Source organism: Labrus bergylta, chromosome 3 (assembly GCF_963930695.1).
Source record: "Labrus bergylta chromosome 3, fLabBer1.1, whole genome shotgun sequence".
Classification (NCBI taxonomy): Eukaryota; Metazoa; Chordata; class Actinopteri; order Labriformes; family Labridae; genus Labrus; species Labrus bergylta.
Window position 1 is genome coordinate 18034170 of NC_089197.1, and position 22152 is coordinate 18056321.

Sequence of the window (22152 nt, forward strand, 5' to 3'; positions counted from 1 at the left end):
GGAGCGCATAAGAAAACTAAAATTTCCTGCGAGGAGGTTTTAGTTGGTAATGAAACAGACATAAATAAATACTGATACCTCTTCATGAAGAACAAAAGCAAGCAAGACAACCACAGATAATGGTTACTGTTTCTATAGTTCATCTTAATATCTGGGTAGAGCAGCAGCGTACAGATCAAGAACAGATGCGTTTCAGCATCAGTGTTTCAACGCTGAAATACTTTGAAGGACATTTAGTGTGCTGACTTTTCTGTCTCTCTTTGGTCTTGTTGCACCTGACCCACAAATTGTATTACCGTTGAGTGTGCCCCTTTTTTGCTGATTTATCCATGATATCTGAAACTGCTTGCTGGGTATGTGTCAGACAGGGTGATTAACAGCACTCTGCCAAAACAGTCTTTTTGAAATTTTTACATTGTGAATTGTATGTTTGACATGTAAAATACCGTGAGATAAGATTTTTCATTAGATAACACTACTTACACATGTACAGGACAAGATGAGAAAAAGAGATAACTCGTCCTTTTTGTCCACTTCACAAAGGGACTTTAATACAGATAAATAACTGCAACTCATTACGAGAAATGATTACAGCTGATGGCTTGTTTAAAGCTGATGATCATGATATGTTGAAATATAATTGTTGATATGATCGTTTCACTATTTGAGAGAATAATTTGAAGCACTAAAGAAGAAGAGGAAGAAGATATATTTAATAATCATGGAGGTGAAATTCAGATATATACGCTCTGTTTTTTTTAAATATGCTACCCACACATTGGCCAGGCTTACACACACACATGTACAAACCAGATACTATGGACATACACTATTGGAAAGATGTCAGATTTGAGTGTAGGGCTGCACACCAAAGGGAACGGACACCTACAAGCCCAATTTCCAGACTTGTTCTGCTTAGGCCTGAAACCAGCGACCCTCCAGTTCTCAGCCAAAGACTGAGCCACTGCTGACTTCTTTACATTATAACAGAAATCCTAATATTTGTTAAGATAAATTGTGTGTTTGAATGAGGATTTCAAGAAATAAATATATGACAATGAACTTCACCGTTTTATAACCTCAAAAACAACACAAAATGATATTCTGAAACAATTTCTCAGTTCAACAAAACTGTTGTTGAGGTATCTGTTTTATTTCTGATGTTCCCTCTCCAGCAGCCTCTGCAGTCTGCTGCACAGCGCCCTTTTTAATGCAAAACAGACTCAAAGTTTTTCTCTTCAGACAACCATATGCTTACTGTTTGTCTGGCTCTGATGTCTGAGACGGCTCTTAAATGCATTACATTTTAGTCGCTGACTCAGATGTTGAAGCAGCATTAAAAAACTTTTTGAGAGAAAAGCAACACATCTTTACTGTGATGGATTACCATACTTGTTTCAAGAAGTTGATGTGTTTTCTTTATCTACTGATTTGCATAGTGTACTCAAATACCTGGTTTTACATCAAACTTTCAAAAGACTGAACTTACATCAAAAGATTTGGAAAAGATTCAATACTAGTGTTGAGTATATCAGAATAGCAATCAATAAAATGTAAAACTATGCATGCTGCCTCTGATGATAGCTGCTGTAATTAAGCCTACAGTATTTCTAATCACTGACAGTTGATTGGTATACATATCATCACATTAGCTTTTAATGGTTGTCTGTTAACACCAGTACTAAAACAAGAGATGTATATTTGGCCAGCTTCAGATTGACTCCACTCCAGAGAAAGCTAGCAGCACGGTTCACCTTGGAGTTTCTTTGATGATGTCTCAGGGATTCCCCTAATCCTCCGAGGGTAGACCAGAGGGCACTTTGTCCCTGCTGAGGGGATGAAGCCACTTAATGGATCACAAAGTTAATCAAGCGCAGGGAGAGCCTGACTGAACTGGAGAAATTGGTTTAACCATTAGACTGAGGGTCTATGACTTTCTCTTAGACACATACAAACACATACACACACACCGTCCTTTAACCAAGTTAACGACAGTCACCACTAGGTACCTGCACAGTAGCTAAAATAAATGATTTTGCATTTTTTGTGTGAAGACAAAAAACCCATAAGGAATGGTCAATAGCAGCTCTAAATGGCAGTATATTTATTACCAAGTACTGTATTGTTTATTTGTCAGGATCAGTGTTAAAAAACAGGGTAAAACAATAAGAATATATATCATGTTGAACTGCAAAACACCATAATTTAAAATCAATAGTAATGAATGACTTAATAGTGTGAAATATAATGTAGATAATAAAAGGGTTTGGAGGTATCGATTCTACTTTTCTGTGTCATTATTTCACATGAAGCCTCAGGCCAAACAGCTTACACATAGAAATCATAAGCTGTTGCTTGCTCTAGTATGTTGGCTTAGATAGTGTCATTGTAAAAATAAATATACTTAGAGTGTCATTTTGTTGATGAAGGAACAATTCGAATCTGATCTAAGTCCCATCAAAGTGTCTTTTACTAAGAGTTGGGACTCCGCAGACCCTCATCAAGTACGTGCACTTGCGATGAAGTATCTGCAGGCTTGTGTTGATGCAGGAGAAGTCATTCGTACAAGCTTAGACAAGAAATGCAATTCAAGTAAATGCCTATTTGTATTCAAAGCTGCGGGATTTGCATATAATTGCCACAATAGTACCTTAAAAGACGAGCACATCAGTCCTATCAAGCATGAAATTTGTTACTAGTAAGAACCACACGAGAAACCAACACGGCCTCTTCTCTTCTTCTCGCACTATTTATTTTCTGACTTATACTTGCAACCTTCAGCATCAAACTTCTTGACTGTTTTGCATTTTCTCATAAATATCTTTATTCATATATGTGACTTTATATGAGATTGAAAAAGACCTAATCGATTTACATTGAGTCCACAGAAAGAAAAGAAAGAAAGAAATCTCACAGGTCAGAGTTGTCCTGCCTTGGACTGTGTCGCTGTGTTCTGGATGTTTCCTTTAGAAAGCTAAGAGAGGAGGCTTTGTCAGGGGTGAGGGTATTTTCCCAAAACAGAAACAAGCAAGCCCTCCCCCCTCAAGTCTTTTCTAAATTGAGTTTTTAACCTTCCTGACATGAAGCACAAATCTCAGCTTTGTTTGACACTTCTGACGATGACTGCAACTTTCTTCAGACAAACATTTATCTTTAAACCACAACCATGATCGATGTCTGATCTTAAACAAGTCAAAATGTATCCCTAAACATAATTACACCTGTAACCAGAGGGTTGACAGACCAGTGAATAGTTATGAGCTATTGTCATATCGGCCATGTGTGCACAGTGCAAAAATTACAATTTTGTAGAACTAGAGAGGTCTTCAGATGAAAATATTGAAATGTTTTAGAAGGAAAGGCAATACGGATGTAATGATATCAAAATCTCTTGACATGATAATATTATTTATGATTGGACATTAAAACGGGATATGAGATGGGTCAAATGACCTACAAGTGCCTTTTATAAAACAAAACAATTGCACCAGCTGGACCTTGTAAACAACACAAGTCATACTCACAGTATAACATTTTATATTTGTTTCCCTCACATATGACCTTCTGGAAGTTCAGGGAGTGAGCAAAAGGATTTATTCAATTCAAAGGACAGTCTACACATTATTAAAAAAAAAGAGCACAGAGCTGCAGATACTAGAAAAGCTGAATAGGATGAATCCATTCAAAACAGTTCTATGTTTTGTATTTCTGTGCTGAGAACAGGCTCTCTGGTTTTTCTCGGGCTGCCCTGTCTTCTCAATAGCCCTGACATGTAAATTGATCACAGATACAGCCTCTGATTGGTTGACAGACCAAAACAGGATGGCAGCGTCTGTGTGTGAGCTAACAAAAGAATGATCAGTTTCAACAAACACAGACATTGTTAATATAAAAACAGTGAGAAAGTGTCACTAGTTTCAGTGCCATCCATCTGGCAAATCATCTCCCCCCCGCATGGACGCCTGAAGTCAACAGGCCTTCCCTGTTCCTCAGCCTCCCCCTCCCCTAATATAGGACATCAGCATGAACAGCATGTTTACCCTGTGTTTGTTATCACAAACTTTACTGTATACATACATTATCACAGGGGAGACCTGTCTTTTCATACCATTACAGGTCCAAAACAGTATCAAGACACTTTTCTTCCCCTGATATCCTGCGTGATGATACAGTTACATCCCTAGAAGACAATGATTAGTGATTATGTTTGAAGCTGTGTTGTTTTCTAAACATTGTCTTCATTTGTGAGACTGAGAAAGTACTTGATTAATTTTTTTCAGCTGTTGTAAACTTCTATTTTTCTGTCCTTATTTATCTTCAAATGTATCAGTGTTCCCCCCTGAGAATATGAAAATGCTTTGGAAACTTGAGGTAAAGCAGGTTTCTCTATTTATCTTCTGACTTGACAGGTAATAGCTTTACTTTAAGCTTTGAAATGTCATTGTTAGTCTGACAAATTCTCCAAATGAACACCGCTGAGGAACATCGAAGCCAAACATGTCGATCATTTTTTAATCTCCTTCTGCCTCTCTCTGGTTGATTATAAATTTTAAAGAATGTAATTATGAAATGTTGCTGCTGTTCATCATGTTCCTTGACACAAAAGCTGCAGCAACAAATATATTTTATTTTAGACTTTCATTTTAATCATTTAAAGCTCTATGCTGTGATTCATTGTCATTAAACTTTCTTTCTCTTTCTTTTTATGTTTAATCAGAATCTTTATATCAGAGGACAGGCTGAGAAAAAAACAGCCTGATTATAAACATAAATATGAATATTTTTGGCTTTGTTGCCTTTATCTGACAGTGACGAGGGGGAAGGCAGGAAAAGGAGGGGGAGATGAAGTATGACTTGCAACAAAGGTTGCTGAATGGAACCTAAAAAGTGATATTGCATATACAGTGGAATATGCTGTAACCAACCAGGTCATGACATAATACCATTGAGGCTTCAGCTAAGCTAAACATAGCCTTCAAAGAGGCACCATGAGCGTTTCCTCCTGTATTGATGCACCATTCACCCTCCTGCAACCTGTGTGAAGGAGGACATGTAGACTCAAAGAGAACTCGAGCTCTGTTTTGAAACTCCTGCCTCTGATCTTCATCTTCAGTGAGGTGAGCAGCTATCAGCGGCCTAATCACCCATAAGCAATTCCACAGCTGGTCTGATGAATTTGGGCCAAAGTCTTTTGGTGTGTGACCCTGGGGAATAATGCTCAGAGCTGCCTATGTTTATCTAAAGGTTAATGGAAGGTTAATAAGGGAGGGAACTGTGCAAATTCAAAAACCTTATTATGCAAATTGTGTTTTCCGATCAGGGTTATAGCTGGTTGGGATGCGGTCAAGCTAATTACAAGACTCCGTCTCCGTGCTGGTTAAAACAGAACCACATTTGAGGTGTGATTCGGGAAGAAGATCAAATTGTTTAAGAACAGACACGGGATGATAAATCACGACGAGCAATGATAAATGATGATGGAGGTGTTTCATTAAGAACCATCAGACTGTGCGTGAGCTGCTTTGCTTACCATTGTTCTGCTCCTTTATGTTGACTCCTTCTGACTGTGTGTTAATGCTTAATAAGTACACAACATACACCAGTGTGTTGTGATTAGTTGGCATTAGTTGTCAATGAGGTTAACGTCATGCTCAGCTCAGCATTTAGTCTGTACACACAATGCTGATGACCATCAGATCATCATCATCCATGACATTTGATTGATGGAAAATGTGTTTATAATTAAGACTAATTCTGCTTTTATTTTAAAAACCTTATTCCTGAATCATAATTGTTCATTGGAAATTCATCACATCACCCTTTCCAACAGAAGCCCACCCACCTGAAACCAGCTAGCAGAAAAAAACAAAACAGAAAATCTGTTTTGTAAAATAACCAAATATAGTTTTTCCAATCGTAGTTTTCATGTGGGACTCCATCGCTCAGAAAAATAATCAGACTAAAATGAAAAAAAAAAAGAGCTTTCTGGGCCTTTAATGCTGCCATTCAAACTTGGATTTATTTCTGAAGACAGTCATAAAATAGCTGGGTGCCCTTGTCCTATTTATATGTTGCGAGTGGTTGACTTCAGTGAGGGTTAACTTTGAAGAGATGAGCTGCTGCTGCTGCTGTTGAGGAAAAAGAAGGAGATAGAAAAGGGCAGGTTTGCAGAGACCTTTACCACTGCATGTCAATTTGATCAGGCCCGTATGTTTTTGTTTTCCTCTGTGGAAAAGGGAACTGAGCATGAAAGATTTAACATTTCCCCTCCTTTCGTTAACACTCTCTGACTCCGTCTGATACAATATTAACAGAGTTGTTTTGAGCCTGTGTTTCATATCTCGCAAGGAATGAACAATGGAAATAAAGGTCCTTTTTGTCAGGTCAGTTCAGTTGTTCTCATTAGATAAAGATGATGATGATTATGGAGTACCATAAGTGCATCCCATTCCCATAGGTTTGGGTCATATTGCTAGAAAAACAGTGAAACTCAGCTTTTATTTATTCCCAATGCCCAGTGGGATTAATTCAACCATCTGTCCAAGATGCTTGGATTTTCACTTTACTGTCCTATGTGACAGAAAAACATCAAATCAGCCTGTTAAAGAAGTGTGGACCAGTGAACATTTGGTAATTCTGATATGAAATGAAAGAAAAATGATTAATAGTTTATCAGGACAATATTCTGACGTTTAATTGCTTTGATTAAAAGCTTATATTTTCTGCTTTCTAGTCTTTATGGTCTTTATGGTCATTTCTTTCTGGCAACTTCTACATTAAAATGAACAGCTTGTGTGCTCAGAAGTAGCCCAATGTGTAATTTAGACCAATGTTCCTCATGTTTCAATTGCAATTTCATTACTATTTTCTGTATAACCTATACATTTTATACATAAATCTATCACCTCAAAATTGTTTTTGTTATTTTTACATGATAATTTACCTCAAATCATATTTAGTCATGGGACCAGATTTGTACACTGACTGGCACTAGAACATTCCTCAAGACTACATTTACAAACCCAGCATTACGTTTTTTGTGCCTTGGTTATCTTTCTTCTCTGTGACACAGCATATTTGTGCGAGCAGGCTTGTCCAAACAGCAGCCTTGCTAAGAAAAGGTGTGGACACAGAGCGGATGCAGAGCTTTGAGTTTTCCTTCCTGATTTGTATTCTGCCTGTGTGTGCAACCTGAGAGTGAGTGACTGGCGGTCAGAGCCCAGTATTGACTGCTCTGAGGATGTAATAGAGGCTGGGGTGATGGGATCCAGGACATGAACGCTCTCACTGTGCCGTGCGCAGCAGAGCTGTACAGGTTCTAACCGGGGCACTTAATCATTGGGCCGGCTCCATGCAGAGAGGCACCGCGCTCTGCGTTTTAGAATAATGCTTTTGCCTTAAATTGAATTCCATTGATCTAGCTTTTCTCTATAATTGCACAAACAGGATGGATGCAGGTTTTATCGGGGGTCAGACCAGACATTTAAAATACTTTACATTTAAGTACAGGAGGCAAATTAAATCGAACAAAAGGCGGGTTGACCTGATTCAGGGTGATTGAACTATTAAAAGATTGTCAGGCAATGCTTAGTGTAGAAGAAAGAACACTCGTGTCTCTATGTTAGCTATTGCAAACACGCTTAAAATAATCATTCACCTGATTTATTCTAAATGAAATCACAAATGTGTTTCGTTCTGTTAGACACACTGTTACTTCTGGTAACTTTCTATGATGGCAGCCACAAAACACAGCAAGAAATATTTGTTTGATGTTCCCTGCACACACAGTTATAGGATGTGTTGTCAGTAAACAGACCTGTTTGAGTTTACCAACCAGGCCAGTCTATGATTGGTTTCCGAAAGAAAACAAGGGATTCAGAAAGTTTACCATCAAACAGTCCTGGCGTCTTTGGGCAGAACATCCACTCTCTGCCGGTTAGGAGAGAACATTTTGTCAATACTTTTTTATCTTTTTACTTTATTTTGATAAGATGCTATTATCAACAGGATGTGTTTGCATTAAAAGGGCAGCTGGTGATGCATCTGATTTTTTTATTTTTTTGCTACTGCCAACAAACCCAATAACAAGTATAGTCTGTGTGCTGAGTCCTAGATATGTCTCTGTACCATGGATCCCTATTGTTAGGCAAGAGCTATAAAAAATTAATCAGCAAGATACACTGTTGTATTAGAGACAGTTGACCTCATTACCATGACCTCATACACTAAACTTTATCTTGATCATTCACACATATTCTGACTGGCTAATTAGCATAGTTGTTGTGTTTTAATCATCTTCTCTTTTTTTTTGACCGTGATGACGGTTTTTATTTTTGGTTCTTTATGTGTGTGTATGTGTATTTATGTGTGTGTGTTTGTGTAAGTGTGTGTGTGTGTGTGTTTATGTGTGTGTGTGTATGTATTTGTATGAGTCTATATTTGTGGTAGTGAATATCAGGGGTTTGGACTATGTTGTTCGGGAAGTAGTGAGGTGAGGATTGGCTCCCAAGTTGTCAGAAATTGGTGTGTTTTATTGTGGATGGATGCTGTAAGTTTTTCCATGGTGATATGTTCGACAAAGAGGTCTATCCATACTGAGGTGTTTAGTTTTTTTCTGCTTTTCCAGTTGAGGACGATTGCTTTCTTGTTGACAGTGAGCCCAATGAGTATTGTGTTTTTTTGGTTGTTGGGAAGTGTGATTGAAAGAGTGTTTCCTAGGATGCATAGTGAAGGGGAGAGTGGAACCCGGCAGTTCAGTATTGAAGAGAGTTTAGTTGTGATTTGTTTCCAGAATTGCTGTATGTGTGGGCAGTGCCAGATTGCATGCATGTAGTCATCCAGGGTGTTAGGGGGGCATACTGAGCAGTTATTTGTATCAGAAAGTCCCATTTGATGTTTTTTCTTAAGTGTGATAAGAGCTCTGTGGTTAATCTTATACTGAATTAGTTGGAGGTTAGGTTTATTTGTCATTGAGAAGGTATTGTTGCAGATTATGTTTCAGGTGTCATGGTCTATTGTTGTTGATAAATCTTTTTTCCCATTTTGTTGTGGGGAGAGATATTGTATGGTCAATGTTTATGAGTTTGTATAGTTTAGATAGAGTTTTAGTGGGTGTTGAGAGTTTTAGTATTGTGTCTGCTAGTGTTGAATTTTCGATGTAGTCTTGTTTGAGGTTGAACTTATGTGTTATAATAGATTGGATTTCGAGATATTGGAAGTGAGATTTATTGTTTATATTGTAATTTTGAGTTATTTCATTGAAGGGGATGAAGGTTTTGTTTTGAATTATGTGTTGAAGCTGGGTGATGCCTTTGTCCTTCCAGGTGGTGAGATTCAGTGGTGTTTTGTTTTGAAGAAAGTCTGGGTTGTTCCATATTGATCCATAGATTATTGTCTTCAAATGGGATGTAAAGGACAGGAGTTAAGTGTTACAGACAGGAATCAAATGTTAGAATTAACCAGAGTTAAAAATAACTTTTTACCTTCACTGGTATTTGTTGATAATGAAAACTGTATGATGTATACTCCACATCAGCGCTTCGTGCTAAATGCTACTACTAGCATATAAACATTACCAGCCACCTTTGCTCGTTCTTCTTCTCCAATCTTATGTTGGTAAATTCTTGTGTTGTTAAAAAATCTTAATAAAAAAAGCATACCAACATTACCAGTGATAATGCTCGAATCTGATGATCAGATGTGATGTGTTTGTTACTGGTATTTTCTAGCTTTTTTTTTAAGATTTATTTTTGGGCCTTTAACGGAGAGATAGGACAGTGGATAGAGTTGGAAATCAGGGCGAGAGAGAGTGGGGAATGACATGCGGGAAAGGAGTCTCAGGTGGGCTTTTAACCTGGAAGACTACAGCCTACATACATGGGGCGCGCACACTAACCACTAGCGCCCCGGTATTTTCTTGCTTGATTTAAAAATGTAATTATTAGCACCAACATAAATAACAGCTGAGGCTAATTAGAATATAATTTGTTTTGAAGGTATAAACATTGAATGATGGATGTTTAAAACATCCTCTGCTGCTTGATAAAGAAGTAAAGTCACAAAGTAATTAAGTTGTGTTCTCTTAGGACCACACATTCCTGTATACAAATTCTTTGCAATCAGTAGATAAAGAAAATTCAATATATTTATGGCCTGACCAATCAGAGGACGGATGAACAGACCTTTGCTAAGCCAAGTGGCGTTTGTCTTGTGTTGCTAAAAACGTGGTACTCATTGTCTTTTTAAGATTAGCTTCCAAAAGTGTGGGTGGATGGGGGTTGTTTGTAGGTAACATTTCATACTGAGGATGTCCTTCCTGATATTCTTTTGTGATTTCCTGATCCACCTGCACAGATTCAGATGTCAGGTGTTCATTAATTTTACCTCATTTCGGGCAGTAAACACGTTTCTGCGGAAAAAATTCCAATGTGGCACTTCTTGATTTTGTCAACATGAGGAAGACAAAATGAGAAAAAGACAATAATGGGAAAATGTGTGATGGATAAATCATCATAAACTGGTTATTCATGGTTGCCGTTATCATGCAGGTAATGTAAATGAATGAAATGATGCAAAATGATGTGATTTTGTGGATGAAGAGTTAATTTATGCCGTTTTCTCTGGGCATTTGAATCTAATTGAATGGGGATGCCGTTTTCCGCACTGAGCTGCATTCAATTGTACTGTTGGAGAATGGGAGCACTCAGCCTTCCCTCCAAGGGGTCTCAGGTGGTTTCCCTTCGTTTAGCTGCTCTCCTCAGTTGATCTCGTTCTTATGTAAACAAAACAAACGTGTGGGAAAGCAGCTGGCTTAGAAATCTGCATGTGTCTTTTTATTTACACTTATTCTGCTTGTCATGCTCTGTAGGCCATGCAGAGAGTTAGGCTGTATACCGTTTATTAAAATTCATATTTAAGAGGCTAAGCTGTTTGCACCAAAAGCATGCAAAAACAGTGTGAGAAATAGTCCGTTCTTAACCAAGTCCAGTTCAGTTTTGGACTGAATTTTGGATGTGACAGGGTTCATTTAACCCATCCTTTTCTCACGGCTTTTTGTCATCATGTGGGTGTTCTAACTGTTGACGTTTTTTAAAGCGATGGTGCGAGACAAATATATTACTTTGTGATCGGTGATGGTCTAGAATTTCTTCAGGGGAAATCTGCAGCTGAAACAAGACGTTTTCATTGGAGGCACAATGACGACGTACACCCATATGCTGTCTTATTTGACAGACAGGACACGGGACGGACAGCATCGCATTTCATGCAGACACCTTTCTCTTTGTGACTAACGACAGAGACAGGTTCCAGAAATAGGCTGTTCTTTGAGAAACCCTTACCGATAAGATTAATGGAGATATGTGAGAGGACAACAACATTGTGGGGGTTTGTGTCAGAAAACACAAGCTCAACCTCAAGCTGTGTGTGTATCCCACTCTCCACAATAAATCCCCTTTAAATGCAAGGGGAAAACGTGCCAGCAACACATGTATTGTCACACACATGAACACAAAGGGAGTCATCTGAGAAAAACAGCAATTCCCCAAACTGCTCCTTAAGTAAATGAGGAAGAAATCTTTAATATCGTGCCAAAGAACAGCAAGAATGAACCAAAATATATCTGGTATGTTTTAAATTACTATGCAGTGAAATGACCTAGAATGTGATCATTCAAAAAGAACTATGTCTTTAAAATCCTGTTTCATTGTTTAAAAAAAAGGTTAGATCATGTCAGCTGCATTTAAACTATTGCTAGCATTATGTAACATTATGTATCTTTGTAATTGCTCCTTGGTGAAGACATATTTAGGATTTGGAATGCATTATTTATCAGACATCTCTAAGTGATTTTCCCTACTGTCTTTAGTTTTTTCACCTGGATGAAGCACAAAACGTAATTTCCCTGGTTGTAGCTTTCACATTTTCTTTTGCTATCTGTTGTCATTTAGCAGCAAATCAAAGGTGTTTCCTGCCTCTGTAAAAAAAAAAGCGGCTTTTTACATCTCAAGATTTTTCCTTCCTTGGATCAGAGGTAGAAAAAGTCCCAACACAAAGACCTACATAGGATTTAGCATTTGTGTAATCCCATGCTTTAGTTACAGAGAAGATACTAAGGAGGCTGAGCAGGAGGTGTGAGGAGGCTTTGGGGAAAACACTTCCAAACACATTCACAACACAAGTTCTTACCCAGGAATACGCAATCAGACAAGCTCTCCCAGTGTTGCACTCACTATGTCACACTCCAATACACAGATTACAACTGCATTCTGCATCTGTCTGCACTCTTACTACAAGAACTTAAAATGTCCTATGTAGGATTCTGAAACACTTAGACCTCTCCTTTGAACTCTGATACTTTATCACCCACCCCTTTAACGATCAAACTTTATAGAATCAAGTTAATGAAAGATTAGACAATGGCTCACTGTGTTTGCTTTGTCTCAATGTAATGCCTATGTAATCCCTCCAACTTTAACTCTCTCACAGCAGACTGAAAAGAAAGAGTCTTAGACTCTCAGACTTCCCGTGGGTTCTGTCCTCAGGTTTATTTCAGGGAGCAGACAGTCTAATAATGTTGTCAAATAACACAGAGATCAATGTGGTTTAATTGTGGTGAAGCTTCTTCCCGAGGTAGGAGTCGACAGCCAGCTGAAGGGTCCTGACTCTTTCACAGACAGATTGTTTAGTCCTGAAAACAAAAACAGCACCAAAGAAGCCTTTTCACATCAGGTTACGTCATCTTAAATGAGTGCTTAAAATCAACAGCCTCTGAGCATTTTTTTTATTTTTAGATCTAGATGGACATGATGACAAATCAAATGCAAATGCTGTACTGTAATTACAGGAGGTGGTCAATTATTTACCCTTTCGAATTTCAACAGTCATCTCCTTTATAAGACAAGATGAGGAGATGTATGTTCAAATTCACAATTTAAAGTACTTCAAAAATGCGTGCAAACTCCTGCAAACTGTCTGACTTAGAAAAATACATTAATTGACCATGTTTTGCTCCAAAAAAAGGCCTGTTAGCTTATTGCATGCAAGAGGGTGTACATTCATTTTCTATGCCCCTGATCTATGTAAACGCTGTGCAAAGTATTTATTTACAATTTAATATACAGAAAAGAAACTAAAAGCAGCCTTTTGCACAAAAAAACAGAATAGTCCCACCTCTGACAACTCAAATAGCCAATCAACAGTTTGGATTTTTGGGGTGGCCAATCAGATTTCAAGGGTGGCCCATGCCACGCCTCTGGACATGCCCCTGATGTAGCGGCATACCTTACACTGCCATAACATATTTAATTCAATAACTGCAAAGCTACCAAATAACTAAAAGATTACATTAATAAATAACACATTAAGACACACATTTACATTGAAACCTTGTTTTGGTTAAGAGAACGCCTCAGATTGTTGCTTCACACTTTTTACGACCCTTTCTGTTCAGCCTTTTAAAACACAATGCTGCTACCCCTCTAAATTGTACTCTGACTGCTAAACAAACAGGAAAATTGAAGGTCTTCAAACTTTATGTTTTTAATAATAACCTTGTTAGTGAATCAGAGCTGAACTTGTGGACATGCAGCTCTAAATGCTGACCCTTTTACAATCACACATAAGCCACTTTCCATCACTGCAGTTGTTTTGCAGTGTTTTTTTCTTCCTGGTGCACTTAGTGTGCTATTGATCATTGTTGGTCCAAGTCCTCAGGAATCAGCTTCTATTGATTTCACTTCAGTTTTAAGTCTCTCTTTCTGACCTATGTCTTTTTTTCAGACCAGGCACCGTTTTCAAACATCCCAATCTCTCTGCTGACAGATCACTGAAACACGTCATCAATGCAGCACTTTCATTTATTTCATTTCAAACCTCTTGCTCTTGGATGCAAACCATCGTAGCTATCCTCAGCCACAAGCTGAAAAACTCATGCCCAAAACTCTTCAGAAGCAGGAGTTACATGTATGCTCTGTTGACTTTGTTATATTAGAGACGTAGTTCTCCTTTTCAGGGGTAATAAGCTTCTTAGCCTCCACCGTCACAATCATTGATAAAAATAGCCAGAAGATTCAGCAGTCATAATGGCTTATTATTTGGTGCAGTCAGAGTCAATACTGTGTATGTGTGTGTGTGTGTGTGTGTGTGTGTGTGTGTGTGTGTATGAAAGATATTAAGTAACACTTACATGTCTGTGTTGGTAATGGAGGATACTTAGACCAGATGAAGAGACCCTTTTCACGGTTTTTCGACGTCAGTTTTGAGAAATTACAAATTAAGGGTTGATTATTTCTGGTATTTATTATTTCAGCTGGTTGTGAAAATGCAGGATATTTCTCTCAAGAAAAGGAGCCAAGTCTTATTCTGCTTCCCTTTTTTTGCTCCTTATTCTAAACTTAACATGCTTAATTCTTGAGACTTTCACCATTTTGGACTTAATAGTCTTATGTACGCATGTTTATTGACATAAAAACAAGTATTTTTTTATTGGTTTTATTGGGAAAAAAAAGTCAAATACATTTTTAAATGCAGTCATTTTATTCTCTGCTATTGGCTAGAGTTGCTCTTAGGCACAACAAACTACCTGTTTCAGCAGTGCTCCAAGCTTGAATGTTTTTTACCTTGGTCAATGCTCCACTTCTCCACCAAATAAAGTCAAACTCAGGACTGTAGTTTTTTGTGAAATTGTGCTGACATACAGCCAAACCAAAAAGCACCTTAAATGACTTTTCTGGTTTGGGTTACTATGATTAGATTTTTTATCTTCTGTCTCTTGAGGTGTCAGACCTTATGTCCACAGCTTTTCAGGGATCCTTGGCTTGGTGATTACTCCACAGTTGTATTGGGGGAAAAAGTAGTTTCAGTGATGTAGGATTTATTCATCTGAGAGATACATTCTGTCATTGTGTCCACAGCTTGTTGCTTCATTAGAATCCTTGAAGCTTCTGTAAGAGGAATTGATTGAGGTGTTGAAGTTCAGTGCACCTGGGTACAAAACTTAGACAGACTATCTGTGAGCTGTAGACCTTCAAATAGCTGTCCTGGGGACTCCTTGGCAGTGAATCAATAGGCAGTTAATTTCAGGCCACACTCAGATGCTTCAGCGGTGGCTCATGTGTGGGCACTAACATGTAGAGGAGACAGCTAGTAATAAAGATTTCCACTGCGGCATTCAGATGTGAATTCAAATCAAAAGTGGCTATTCAAAGAGTTTAATTGAGCTGCAAACAAACAGATTAGATTCTATATATTTAGATTAGATTAGGTTTGATTAGATTTTTTCAAATAAGATTAGATAAGATTAGATTTAATGATCCTCTGAGGGAATTCAGCCATTACAGCAACAAGTAATTGTTGTGGATCTTGCTTTTGGAGAAAGGAATTACAGGCTATTTCTGCTGCGCCATAAAAAGTGTAATTGAAGTCCACAGTGAACAAATGGCCTCTGCAGCAGGTCTTATTTCTCTGTCAGTAAGATAAAGTTTGATAACAGAGCCCTTACACAATCTGAAAGGGTCCGGGTTAGACTCATCCTGCCCACGACAGACTTATGACCCTTGGGCCTGAGTGAGAAACTGGAATGTCCTGGTGGCGCAGCGGGTCATCTATCGAGTTCAGGCCCACTCCTTCCTTGTGGGAATGAACCAGGACTGAGCGTGAGGTGTGCTGAGGTAACAGGGCTATAGAGAACGCTCGATTTCTCTCAGGATGGGACACGGAATAACCTCCCTGAACACTTTAGTTCCAAAGAGATGTAAACAGAAAGAGCAATGTTGACAGCTGATGTGGTGCAGTCATGAAATTCTCTGATGTAAAGGTGTCATTTTCAGAGATGTAGTGGACCAGAGTGTATAGATTCAAGCCCATGACCTTTAGCAAGAATAGTTTTCAAGTTCATATAATTTCATCCCAAAAAAAGAAAGTTAATTTTTTTGTCTAAATTGTGTGATTCATCTGGTACTAGTTTAGTTAGTAGACTAGGAATGTATTCCAGGTACACTTGTTCCAAAACTAGATCACACGTTTTATTGGTCACATAAAGCAACATATCATCTGCATTGAAAGAATCTGTAATGTGTGTTATGAAATTATTTGGCCTAATTGAAGCATCTTAAAAGATATAAGCATGGAACTCAGAAGTGATCCTTGGGGTGCAACTTTTTAAATATGTCAAGAAATGAGGACATACCATATGAGTTAAGCTACTTGGTATCCAGGTGGTCAACGCATACCAAATAATAGCAAAATCATCCCATTCAATCTGTTTTAGGACTATATTGTATGTTATGTGCTATAGGGATGGGGTTTTTTTTCAAAAGAGCTAATAAAAGGTCTCAAACTAGAATATGTTACCATGTGTGCATTAAGCCCTAAAACCTCTACACTAACTTTCTGATGGCTATTTACATGAAAGAGCACCCAAGATGCTGTCTTCTGCCTCTCCTGGGAGGAGACAAAGGCTTAAGATTCTCTATAGTTGCATTAGCCCTCTAAAAATAGTGCGGTTGAAAATGTTTTTAATGGTGAAGAGGGAGCACTAATGTATTGTAGCTGTGAAAGATGTGTGATGCATTTTGGCCACAGTTATATATACAAGTAAACAACTCCAAAGCCATACACACAGTCTGAATATTGTAAAATATTCATGCCGGTATTAATCTTAGAGACACTTCAATAAAAAATATAAAGGATAATTCATATTCAGTGTTTTAATTTTTATTGATTGTTAAATTAGTTAAATTCACTGTTATTTAGCTGGGCTGTTAACCTGTTAATTGAGATTTTCTGCATTTTGGTAATTACAAATTCCCCCCCCCCAAACAAAAACAAAAAAACAAAAAACAATGAATGGATCCTACATCAAGCAGCTTATTCATGTGTGCCAAAGACATCAATTCTTGTCCTAAAGCAAATTAAACCCCCATAAAAGCCCTTCTGGGTGGCATTGTTTGGCAACATTACAATAAGCATAGACACTGTAGTCTATTTTGAGTCAATCCCACATTAGCTGCCCTGCTGTAATTAATACTCATTAGAACACCAAATGTGTATTAATCCACCCCGAAAAATATGACACAGCAAATGCAAAATTCCCTCACAGTAAAGTGTGCCAAAATCTACCTTGCACAGCTGCTGCAAGACATGTTTTAACCTACTTAAAAAAAAAAGAAGAAATATTTATTTCCGACCCATATTTTTGACCCACAATAGTTATATCTTCAATAGTATCGAATGAGCACATGGCTGACTTACACAGGGAAGGAAAGGTGGGAAGCACTGAGACAGTTGTTGTTTTTAATTGGATATAACATAAATGGAGTAGAATATTTCCCTTGTCCTTCAAGCTCTCATTAAGTTATATTGATTATGAGCATCCTTCTAACTGACCTGTTGGTTTCTGCTCTCTCCTCAGTGAGTCCAGATGTGGCCGGTGATCACAGACAACATCATCATCATTATCCGCCTGCAGAGGACTCCGAAACGGAGGGCAGATCCAGGAGCCTTGGACTGACAGGAGCCATCTGGGTCTTGATATTGCCATGTTTACATATGCTACTGGCCTTGTAACAGCTGCCCTTTTAGCAGCAAGAAACTTTCAAGACTTGATATCAAGCCTATTAATCCAGTGACGAAAAGGGCCAGTGGATGGAACAAGCTCCAATGTTTAATGGAGCTGCACTTAGAAACAGTGAAGGACACAGCAGAAGTGAACACTGGTGATTGTGTGGAAATGACCGGACACTGTGGCTATCATTCAGCTTTGCAAAGATTTTTTTTATTGTTAAACTGGCATTCCTCAACACTAAACATTACTTATTTATAACAGCTGATGTCAAATTTAAGTAAAAACCTGCTATTAATTTATATAGATGTACTTTTACAATTTACAAAATTATACAATTTGTAGGTTCATAAAAAAAAAATGCCTTGACACTGTAATCTAGTCCGCACGAGACATATTGAACCTTTTTAAATGAGGTTGAAAACTGCAGTGAAACAAGTGAAATTATCCAGAGATTTAAAAAATGCAAGAGGGCATAGTCTTCACTTCATGCAGTTTCAGTATTTTGACATGCTAACATTCAGTTGGTTGGTTCTTTTAAAATTAGGGCAGGAATAACTTCTGTCTATTAATACATGCTGTTTTTTTTAATGGAAACTTATTTATGCCAAAGTGTTTCATCTTGAGATTATTGTGTCAAACCTAAAGTAAACCCTAAGTGTACTGTATGTCTCAATAGACTGTTTTAGGAGGAACAAAAACACAAGCCTCCCTTAATTTAAAATGCTGCCATGTTGTCCAGAGTCCATTTAATTAGAACATTTCTATTTCAAATTGACCCGTAATGCTGCTGCTGTGAGAAATTGTGAAAGGAGAGGAGTGGGTAGGTGGAAATGGGTGGGTGAGAGAAGTCAAATTTCTTTCTTCTTTAGAAATAGATTAATTTCCTCAGGATTTTATTCTTTCAAAGTCTATCCTGCTCTGCCTTCACAGGCCTGGACAGAGCTGATAGCTCCTGCAGCCACTGCTGAGGACATACCTGGTTAGTTTTACTGTACATGCTACCTGACTTCATATTTCTTGGCAGGGAAAAGAAAAAAAAACATTTGGTTCACGTATACCAAGCATGTCCTGCAATAGATGATGTGTGCTAAATATTAGATTATTTGGCTGAACTATGTTCAGAAGTTCTACGTGGACATGATTCCAACATTCTAGTCACTCCATGTCTCCATGGTAATGAGTAATCCTTGGTTGTTTTTTCTCAAGATTTTAACTTATTTATCAGCCCAAGACAAACATAGGAATAGGCTTAATTTACTTTAATAGGACCAATGGCAGCCTGGCATGTTCCGGTCTGACCTATCACAGTGACCCGCCTCTTTTTTTTTTTTTTTTTAAATTAAAAATCAGAAACAGAAAATTTTCCCAAGAAACAAGCATTGTTATCTCAAGGGGATAAATGAGTTGAGATCTCAAGAAGATAACCTGAAATTACTTACTATCACAGAAAAATGGACTACATGAAATGTATGGAGGCATGTTTGCTTTGGGCTTCCGTAGTTGAGAAACTGATGTTTGAAGCAAAAAGACAAATCCTCTTCTTCTTAGAGGCTTAAATTAAACTCTTTGCACCCAGATTTAGCTATACAAATTATTTGTGTTTGAACCGTAGAAACAAAATAAGGAAAATAAAAAAGCTGCTAATGTCAAAATAAGACCATGTACACAATGATGAAACATTTAATTAAGTTTTTTTTATTTTCAGGCCATAGGTACAATCTCCTCAGGCAGTGTGTGATTTCATACACTCTCTGATCATATATTAAAAGCTTGTGATCTTCCTCACTCTAAAGCATGCATGGTTATTTTATGTCATCAGTCTTTTCCTCCTTTAATATACCAGGATCAGCTTTTATCATCATATACACTGAAGGCTGTTTAAGCATCTGAAGCCCTTAAGTAGCTCAGAGCATTTTTGACCAAAGTTTATGAAGATATAAGATCACTTTCTATACTTTTAAATTAAATTAGGCTTTTTAGGTAAGATTTACAACCAGCAATAGTCCCTGCTTAACAACCTTAATACAGTTATTTAATTCTCTAACAAGCCAGCACTACTCCTGATAAAAGAAAGTAATTACATTACAGGTTGGCAACATCAAAGTCAGTGCTATTGTCATTTGAACAAGCGTGTTAATGACCATATTAGAGAATAGTGTTCATTTTCTACAGGCATAGAGACAAAGTTGCCTTGAGGATAAATATAGATGTCAGGTTATTCTGGTTCATCTGTACTTATAGGAAAGCGTTTAATTTGATGTCATATGTGATTATTATTGCGACATGTTGAGACAGTTATCCAGAGGAGGGAGGGAAGAGGTCAGATGCTCAGGATGATGATGCTGCTGGTGTCAGTGGTGTACATACATACATCAAAACAGGTGTCATCCCGCAAGCTTTGCAACGTGTCAGATTAATATGTTAGCTCTTGAATGTCTGCATAGAGAGTGAATCATTTATTAGAAAAAGAAATGTCTGTAATAATGCAGCTCCTTTTTTGACAAAAACTACTTTTCTTGCAGGATTTTGTTTTGTACAACACTCAGTACAACTGCTTCTTATGATGACTTTCTTCTGGTTTTGTTTTGTACAACAGTCTTTAAAGGGAAAACATGCTTCTTATGACAACTTTCTTCTGGTTTTGTTCTGTTCATACATGGCTGGCTTTGCCGGCTCAAATCTGTTTTTAATGCTGTCCTCACCAAAGTACAGTAACTGTTGAGATCTCGGAACTCAACTACTACATCGTTGAAAAGGTCAGACATTGCAAGAAAAAGGCTGTAAAACTTTCAGAAATGTTGTAAATAAAACCCCAAAGTAAGTGAAGCTTGTTTGGCAAAGTAAAATGATCGGATGGACTATCCATTAAATCAATGACAGTTTTCACTGACGCCCGTATGTAAACTTTAACAAAAGTACTTACAGTATACCGAAATGATGCACACACAACAGATTTTTAGAAACATAAGCAGCTGCCAAGTATTACGATTTTATTTGTCATATGCAAAGCGATTTCACTCAAACATTTGTATTTGGCTGTGTAATTCTGCTATACTATGAACAGATTGTTGGCTTGGCACTGGACCTGTTTTATAGCAATATCTCTGTGTTCCCATATCTCAGGAGTTAAAGAGGAAGTAGTATTAATTCAATTTTAACAAAACATGGTTGTACTTATAGATGATTGTAGACATACAATTACTCCATGAATGCACATAAGTTAACTTAGCTTGCCCTCCTGCTGTATGCTGAGGCCTTCTGTCATAATCCGTCCTTTTTTGTCACGCTTCCTTCTGGTCAGACTCACAGAGAGAGCAGCCCACCTGCCTGTTATCCAATTACGTCCTATTTCCCTTCTTGGGGATCCCCAGGTGTTCCCGTACCTGCTGAGAGACTTAATAGGAAGGTTTCTTGTGGCTTTAAAAGGAATGAACTGGTTTTCCTCACTACAACTAAATTCAATTTCAAAAGACAAAATGTAAAATATTTATCCAGAGAATGCTGTATATTTATGTTCTGTCCTATCTTTAATATAAACTAGATGACATGTTCATAATTTTCTAATAAAATGATGTAAAATAAAGATTATACAATAATTCTTGATTATGTGTGACGGTCTTCTTTCTGTGCTGATTTAAAGGACTTAACAGTGAGCCAGAATCCAAACCCACATGTCATTTTGTGAGAAATGTCATTGGTTGTTTCAGTGTTTTCAGCAGAATGTCCTGAAGTCTCTTACTCTGCTATTCTGTGCCTTCAATTCACACTTTGAATTCTTGATCTCACCTTTTAATGACTAAAGGTGAGAGTGAGAACTGGCCTGTCCTCGCAGCCATCGACAGCCAGTGAGCTGACGGTCACACTTGTGAGGAAGATATCTGTAAGTCCTTCTCTTGGAGCTGATGTCATTGAACCTGCACTGATCTTTGCCACACACAGAGAGAGACACAAAGAGCATCAAAAGCTGCTTGTCTACTTTTCAAAGGATGGATGTATTCTTGTCAACCATACAATCTTAGCCTTCGTAATACCTCAATGCTAATTGGATAACATAATTTAACACAGTGTGAAATGGAGCATCTCTCTACATCCCCTACCGCTCATGGTTTCCACCACTGAATTTACAGTCTTTCATAATGCACCAAGCCATAAAATTGGACTTTTCTCCACTCTCTACTGAACATTAGTCAGGCATTAAAAGGGCCAAAACCCCACAAAAGAAAGCACCATGTAACAAAAGTAATAGAAGAGCTAAGGTCTTCCTAATTGCATCTAATCATCATCAGAACTTTCCGCTTGCAGGTTGTTCACTCTGGTCAGTGGTTTCTTATGGTTTTTAATAAAAAAAAGTAAATGCAGGGGGCGCTGGATAGCCTAGTGGTTATATTGCACACAATGTATGGAGGCTATAGTCCTTGTTGCAGCGGCTGTGGGTTCGGATCCGACCTCTGCCCTTTGCTGCATGCCGTCATACCCCCAATCTTTTCTCCCAAATTTCCTTTTGCTATTCTGCTGTCCTTTCCAATAAAGAAAAAATTGCACACACAAAAAAAGGAAATGCAGGATGCTGAAGGAAGGGGGATTGCATC

The 22152-nt window shown here is 37.9% G+C and overlaps 1 protein-coding gene across 1 annotated transcript in view; it reads left to right on the plus strand.

The window, feature by feature from the left end:
* The window catches only part of gpc5a (glypican 5a), a 117567-nt gene extending 96401 nt beyond the window's left edge, over window positions 1–21166 (plus strand). The window contains exon 9 of the mRNA XM_020635921.3: window positions 17411–21166. Within this exon, the coding sequence (XP_020491577.1) occupies window positions 17411–17565 (155 nt within the window). The 3' untranslated portion in view covers window positions 17566–21166. The remainder of the gene's footprint in view (window positions 1–17410) is intronic.
* Window positions 21167–22152: the final 986 nt, after the last annotated feature.